General features: G+C 40.3%; 1 protein-coding gene across 1 annotated transcript in view; it reads right to left on the bottom strand.

Moving 5' to 3' along the window:
* Window positions 1-2,381: 2,381 nt before the first annotated feature.
* Window positions 2,382-7,961, bottom strand: part of LOC109470810 (peroxisomal NADH pyrophosphatase NUDT12-like) — a 6,187-nt gene continuing 607 nt past the window's right edge. Inside the window, exons 2-5 of the mRNA XM_019769887.1 lie at window positions 7,363-7,570; window positions 5,472-6,316; window positions 4,152-4,351; window positions 2,382-2,772 (exon numbers count right to left, since the gene is read on the bottom strand). Of these exons, the coding sequence (XP_019625446.1) occupies window positions 2,626-2,772; window positions 4,152-4,351; window positions 5,472-6,316; window positions 7,363-7,568 (1,398 nt within the window). The 5' untranslated portion in view covers window positions 7,569-7,570 and the 3' untranslated portion in view covers window positions 2,382-2,625. The remainder of the gene's footprint in view (window positions 2,773-4,151; window positions 4,352-5,471; window positions 6,317-7,362; window positions 7,571-7,961) is intronic.

Consider the following 7,961-nt stretch of genomic DNA (forward strand, 5'->3'; position numbering starts at 1 on the left):
TTTATGAAATAATTTCATAAAACAAGACATTAGTGCATCTTTGCTTCTCTTACAAATGCCTTTCATTTGGTCCCAGTATGATTTAATACAATAGTTCAACTCATTTCCAGTTTCCCTAATTGATTAATATAATGTATTTGCTTTAGTTCAAAACAAGTTAATATGTGGGTGAGCTTTGTAAGGCAAATGTTGAAATCATCCTCAATGCCAGCAAGAACTTTTAGACATTACTACCTGCACAACTTACAGCCCAGACACAAAAAATATGGTCAAATTAACATGATTCTGAACTGGTAAATTAGCAACATGCTTTTAAGATGAACAAGCAATATACATGTGTACATGTATCTTAAGATAATGTCTTGTTTTCCTCATATAAATCTCTAATAATTGAATACCAGGCAATTAAGGGTGAATCCACCGGTACGTGTCCTTCAACTTAAATTATAACTTTTTATACATCAATTTCGACTTGAATTGAAATACATCTATTCCTAGTTATTTTTCTAGGATACCACAATTAAAAGTCTTAGGAAGGATACAAGACATTAAATATCACAAACTTCATGCTATTTAAAAAAATCTATCATACTGGCATTAAAAATTTTAGTTATATTTTGTATCACAAATGCAAAGCAGAAACACTGCTATGTTTAATGGGGTAATATTCACAGCTTGAGTGGTTTGGAGTAAACTGACTTTGCTAAGTGTCACATTTTTCAAACATTGTTACTCATTTTGCATGAAAGGCACAATATTCTCCTGAGTTGGAGGCAGTCTGCAAAAGGCACTTGAAGTATTAGACTGATGGAAGTGTTAGTAAATCCACAACTACAGTACATTTGTAAAATAAGATTAATATTTTGGCAATGATTTTTGGACTCTTCTTCCATGTCAGTTAGCATAAAAATTATCTCTGTGGACTTACGCATACTTAATATCAATGAAAACTTGACTATAAAATTTTTGTCAACATTATCATCATTCCACAATTTTTTTTTTCATTCACCTGGCTGAAGTTTGGCATCCTTTCTCTATCACTTACCAATGTTTCTTTCTTTTTTTAAATATCTACACCTTTCATCTTAATGTAAGATATATAATGTTTACCTTTAAGTTTGCCTTCAAACTGGCAGCTCTGTTAATTATTACTAAAACACATTCACATAATAATTATATGGTAACAGGAGTCTAAATCCCTCCTACTATAAAATTGCAACTTTATGTAACCCAACACCAGTTACCATGGTGAGAGACGGTCTAGTTCAGGTCATTGACCAGGTCAGAGGTCAGTGTTAGGAACGGAAGAAGAAACTGAGCAAAAACATTATGTTTTCCTTTGATTAACATAATAAGGAATACAATGGAAACGCCTCCCTATGTGACATTTTTAAATTACATCATCCATCTATGGATTCCGAAGTCTCTCTCAAGTGTCAAGCAGAGATGCATCTAACTTCCCGGTCACTAATTCTGGGAGAGTCATGAAGAGAAAACTGATTATTTTTTCACTCATTCTGCATGTCAAGTGCCACGGGACTCTGGCACAATCAGTGTACCTAAAGCCTGGACTAAGAGATTTAACAATACTTTCCTTCATTGTGCAGTTTGTCTCTACAACATGACAATTAATCAGTTAGTACCAATAGCACTTACAATGTAGCCAAAGACACTTGGTAATGGCATACTGTTTATAAATTATAACTGTGTAATGGTTTTGTAGTGAGCTACGTAAACTATGTTACGTGGAGTGTAACATTAGACTTAGTCATTGTTTTAATGTGATCTACATGAATAGTGGACATTCTCAGTAATAAGGACAAAACTCGGATGCATTGCCCGCAAGATCCTTACTGAATAAAGATTTGATTTGAAACCTTGTGGAAAAACCTACATGTACTCTAAAAAAACGCACTTACCCAAGAATCCTCTCAAAGGACACTGGGTTTTAATAAAGAAGACCTCAAATCATCCAGCGGTGTGGAGGAGAAAGTCCTACCCCGTCTAACTTGGACAACAGATGATGATGATGATGTCGTACGTGTTTAACCCTCAAACACCTGAACTTTTTTTGTGACGTTAATGCCCGAACGGGGTCCAAATGGACCCCATTTGGTTTCTTTCAAATTTATATTCCTCTTTGCATTCTTTCAGTGACCTTTGCACACATATTGGTTAAACATAGTAAGAGGTATATTTTGGCATGATTAAGTGTTAAAAAACTTCCAGCTCATTATCATAATTTATGCAAAAATAGGATGAGGCATGCAGGCATGAACATGGGGTTGACCTTTGACCTCATATGATTGTCAAATTGTCAAACCTCTGAAATCCTGATGACCTAATTCCTGAGGTTGAGGTTACTTGGCAAACTGCATAATGTTAAAGCAATAACATCCGAACAATTTTGTGTGTAGGAAAGTTTGGACCCCAGATGGTCTTACATTAAGACTTCCGTTGTTATTTTTACAAATTTGTGCTGATCTCCAAAAAATTTAGAGAACTTGTAGAAGATGTTTATCGACAAAGTCACGGGAGGAATTTTTTTTCGAATGAAAAAATTTCAAATAGCACATAAAAATATACGCCTGGGGTCTAAATGGACCCCGTTTGGTTGTTTGAGGGTTAAAGGTTAGGAGACATTCTGAGCCATGCCTTGACCAGCTGATGTGCGATGGCCTGGGCTGGAGGCAGGAAGAAACTGGGGCCTTCAGCACGTGGGTTAGTCAGGGCATCGGTGGGGAGGGGGGCACCTGTCTGCACTTCTGCTACCTGTTGAGACATTCACATATTAAATAATAATAGTAGTAATAAATGTTTTATTGGTCAAACATTACCCAATGCAATCATATTTATAGTGCTTAATTGATGCAGGGTTTACATAATACACGATACATATAACATATTGGCTCCACACATACTTTTGTGGAACTGTCACAAGGGACTGTGCAGCTGCCATTCGGCGCTACCAGGTGACCTCAATATTACTTTCCCCAACCAAAGTTAGGTGCCCATTCACACCTGGGTGGAGTGAGGAAAGTCGTGTAAAGCGCCTTTCCCAAGAGCACAACGTCGGGGAGCATGTCCAGACATGTCCCGGGTACAACTCGGGATCAAACCCGGGTCTCTCTGTTTCATAGTCGAACGCTCTACCACTACGCCAGCTGACGCCACATCATATCAACTTGAAGTAAAATTATGTCAGTTAGTAACCACAGTTGGTAATGGCCTATGGAAGCCTGGAATCCCATCTTGTGAGCTTTGGTCTGCTCCTGAAGTTGCTACCCCAATAATATGGTACCCCATGGACCAATTTTAAAGCTAACAAGGCAGGATTCCAGGCTAGGCCTGTATTCATCCAGTTTGTTTCCTTTACAGCATTTTCTTTCCTTTCAAGCACATGTACACTGACGGTCAAGAAATAAACAAGACACTTTCATTCATGTGTTATTATGGAAGTTTATCTGTGTGGGTAGTTATCATAGTACAATGCTGAACTTTATTCTAACACAAGGATATGCCAGGATCAAATTTGGAACAACCACTGTCGATGACTGTCGCCTTCATCAGGATAAGAAATGACCAATCACAAGAGAGACTGTGGACGATATAAACTGCCTGGTATGTTTGACAAATTAAACAAGGTCACGTGGCCATAACTCTTGTGTGTTAACGTTTGGAAGTGATTGGTCATTTCTTATCCTGATGAAGGTGACAGTGGTCATTGAAAGTTTGATTCTTGTGTAAGTTGTGCTGGAATAAAGTTCAGCATGGTACTAAGACACTTTGTGCTCTTACAGAGCTAAAATCTTATATATATATATATATCTATCCTAATCTTATTCATTTCTCATATAAGAGCCAGCAGGGCATTAATATAAACATATATGTTCTTACGTCGATGAATGTTAGACATCCAGGTTCAGTATATCTGCGTATAGCTGCGTATATCTGTTCTTACCTTTTTGTCATTACTAAGAAATGAGAAGAAACCGAATTTACTTGATTGCAACTACTTGACGATGTATATATGTAACGTTATCTATATTCCATCCTTTTTTGTGACCTGTACTTAACCCAGTGGGTATGTGTGTACAATAAAGGTCTTCATTCATCATTAATAATGGACACTGAAATGATTAAGTGTTTACCTGTTGCCTGGTGAACCACTGTGCATCTTCCAACTCCTCCTTGTCCACGGAGATGTTTTCTGAGGTGGCGTAACCCAGGCAACCAATCATGAGTGATGCCGGGAGTGGGAAGGGTTGGCTGGAGTGGTACTGCACACGCCCGACTCTCACTCCGGACTCCTCGTAAACCTCTCTACGCACGGCATCCTCGATGGTCTCACCTGGAGGGAGGGGGGGGGATGTGTACATGTGGGTTAAGCCACACCAATTTAATTTGTTGTTTCTCGGATTTTTTCAGAAAAAATAAGGAGCGACAGGGCGAAATAAAATAAAAAAATGGCCAAGGAACCCCATGATAGCCGGAAATGTTACAATATGAGTCATTACGTGAACATACCAGGCTGGTTTATAATTGTAACAATAGATTTTGAACTTTTAATGAAACATTGCTACATTGAAAAGCTTAAGAACTAGGAAGAAAAGGACTTTTTTCAACCATTGAGGCCAAAATATGTCTTTCATTGAGAATTCTGCAGTTGATTAATAAATTTTAGAACAAAAAAAAATTGTTTTTTTGCAAATCAGAAAAAAATGGACAGGGCGATCCGAGAAACAACAAATTAAATTGGCGTGGCCTTAGTATCATTACACTATGATACTACTAACTATAAAACAAAGTTAGTAGTAAAAGTTCCTGCACCCAAAAGAAGTAAATTAGATTAGACAATTAGAAGTCAGTGTCAAGGGCCCAGCATCCATCTTTGGGGGCCTGCATGGGGGGGTCCCGACAATGCTCTACGCTGAATTTGGAAGCCTCTCGATTACGCTTTACAATAAATTGCAACTGGCAACAACACTTTACGTAGAATTAAAACGCGAATACGCTCTGTATGCAAAATGTGCCAATTATGGTCTACGTTTTAAAGCAGTCCGTCTACGCTCTACGTAGAATTGAAACGGCCCATTACGCTCTGCAGAAAAGGGCATGCGGGCCAACATATTTCTGTCATTTGGCGAAATTTTGCTGCTCATATATACTGAGAAAAATTTTGCCCAATCCTATTATCTTTGATGGACAAAAATTGTTGTGTAAAAAGATGGAAAGAAATGTCATTCAACTAAGCTTAGTCTACCAGCAAAACTTGTCTCTCAAAATGTAGGAAATAGCTTTTCAGAGGGTCAAGGCTTCAAAACCATACCCCTCCCCCTGCAATTGTCACATTTAGTGATCAACATGTTATTACAATTTTATCTCAAACAAAATTGAGATAGCTAGAACACTGGTCCACTAAAAACAAACTTTTAGATCAGATCAGATCAGATAACAAGAATCTTATTTACCAGGTTCCATGAAGCCAGCCAGACAGGAGTACATCCTACCAGGGAACCTTTTGCCCCTTCCCAGCAAGCACCTCTTCCCATCTGGTGAGATAATGAGCATGATGACCACTGGGTCAGTCCTGGGGTAGGCAGTGTTGTGTACGCCCTTCAAGCTCGGGCACCCCTCCTTCTGGCACATACGCTTGTAGCCAGCTTCTTCCATGGCGGCCACGCTGCCACAGGTTGGGCAGAACTTGTATCGCTGGTGCCAGGCCAGAAGGGACCTGGCCTGGGCTACGATACCCGCTTCTTTCTCTGGCAGTTGGAAAAGGCCGGGGAAGGGAGATGAGGCGATCTCCAATCCTTCTTTGATGCTTAGGATTTTCTCTTGTGAAATGGACGTGACATCCAGAGCAAACCATGCAGTGAGATGCTCCTCCTTGGCACTTGTGTGAGGACTTGGTCCATCTGTGTTGTCAGACTGCAGCCTCCCCAGTCCAAGGAACACGAGAACTTTCTCTGTCCCCAGTTCCTCAAGCGTTGCAGAGATGTCTTTGAAAGTGAAGTGGCATGGCTGAGTGAACCTTGGTTGTGCATTGAGCTTCTCAACCACAAGTCCAAGATCGTGGAACAGCAGGATGACAGTTGATTGGTCCCTGAGTTTTTCCTCCAACCACTGTGCATCCTTTCTCATGTGTGCACAGCGGTCCAGGGGGTTGTAGCCAAAGTAGTTACAGACGTTTTGTGCCTGACTGTCCGATGTTGGTCCTCTCTTCTCCAGCTCACTCAGGACGGCTGTGTGGTTCCAAAATCCAGCGATGTCTGCTGCTGTCTGGCATGACTTGTTCATCACTGTTGTGTCACATCTTACAACAGAACAAACATACATAAATATATACACGAAGGATACAAAAACAGGCACCCCATAGACTTCTATTCAAAGTTGTATTCTACTTTTATGGATTTAGCTATTGATTTAGAAAGCACAGTCTGTGACAGTCCTATACTAGCAGTTACTTTAATTTTGTCTTGAAAATGGTTTATTCTACACTTCATATTATAAACATGGTGCTCTGATTATAAGTCTCAAGGTAAGATAGAAGTTATGAAAATCCATTTAGCCCACATCCCTGTTAGGCCTAGGAAAATTAATTATTTTTTTGTTTTGTTTCTAATTTCAGTTCTGAAAAATATTAGGGTCGGTAGGTAGGGATTTTTTTATCAGATTTCAGCTTATGTGATCCAGTTTGACAAAGTAAAACTGAAATGCATGAAGACCAGGGTCCATCCCTCATCCATTTGCTTGTGGGGAAGGGACAAATATTTCTCCTGATTTACCTAAAATTATGAAAATGCATCAAATAAAAGATATCTAGGAATTGAAATCCAGATATCAGATTGAAAAGTTAATGGGTATGCCAACGTGACCAGCTCGTCAGACCCCCAAAAAGGCTAGCCTCCTTCCCAGTCTTGCTGGGCGTCGGCAGCAAATCGTCCCTCGCGGCCGCATATTTCTCGCGTCGCTCACAGAAAAAAATAAAGCAGACGCCCAAAAAGACTGCGAAGGAGGCTACAAAAAGGCTGGGATCACTTTTTGTAGGGTCGGTCATGATCAGGAAACCGGAAACGCAACATAATTTTACTAAGCCTTATCTAGTTTTACCGATAATGATAGTATTCCTTCCGTAAATAATTTCATCAGGTTGGTAAACGAATGAATAGCAAAGTTCTTTGATCACAACCATTTATTTTTCACGAGCCGATTTTTGATGACCGTCTGTCATCTTCATCAGGGAATTGCCCTGATGAAGATGACAGACGGTCATCAAAATTAGGCTCGTGAAAAATAAATGGTTGTGATCAAAGAACTTTGATGATAGTATTGTTCTATCAAAAGGTAGCATTCATTTACCCATGGTCCAGGAGTAGTCTGACCGCCTTGTCCTGTCCAGTCCTGGCCGCGAACATGAGTGCAGTCCAGCCGTGGTCATTGGTCCTGTTTATGTTGACCGTCCCTTGTTGTAGCACCTCCTCCAGGGTCTTCACATCTCCCCGGGCAGCACAGGTGAAGAAGTGCTCCTGGAACTGTTTCTGGGGACTCATGCCTTCTGACTCCATGTCTGTAAATTAGGGGCGGCAAGGGCAAAAGGGCATTCCAAAATTTGTACAATTTATTACTACTGCTGCATTCAGTTCTCTTCAACTAGGTTCGAAAGATTCCCCTTTTAATTCTACGCTCTACATAGCCATGGCGACTCTTGATTCAGGCTTACATTTCATTACCCTCAGCAAGAGTCGTGGAAAGATCCATTGGCAGAACTGCACATTTCCCGTTGGCTGCCCGATGCTCTGTTTTCCCCCATTTTTTTTGCTGTCCCGAGCTTCCCTGCAATATTACCCCACAAAAGGGCATGAGAGCCCACAAGGAAGTGGAGGTTGACCTCGATAGGTCACAACCTCAGGAAGAAGAGAGGTGACAGTACAACCAGACAATAACTCACTTGGACCCCC

This window comes from Branchiostoma belcheri, unplaced genomic scaffold (assembly GCF_001625305.1).
Source record: "Branchiostoma belcheri isolate BF01 breed outbred unplaced genomic scaffold, Haploidv18h27 scaffold234, whole genome shotgun sequence".
In the NCBI taxonomy this organism is placed as follows: Eukaryota; Metazoa; Chordata; class Leptocardii; order Amphioxiformes; family Branchiostomatidae; genus Branchiostoma; species Branchiostoma belcheri.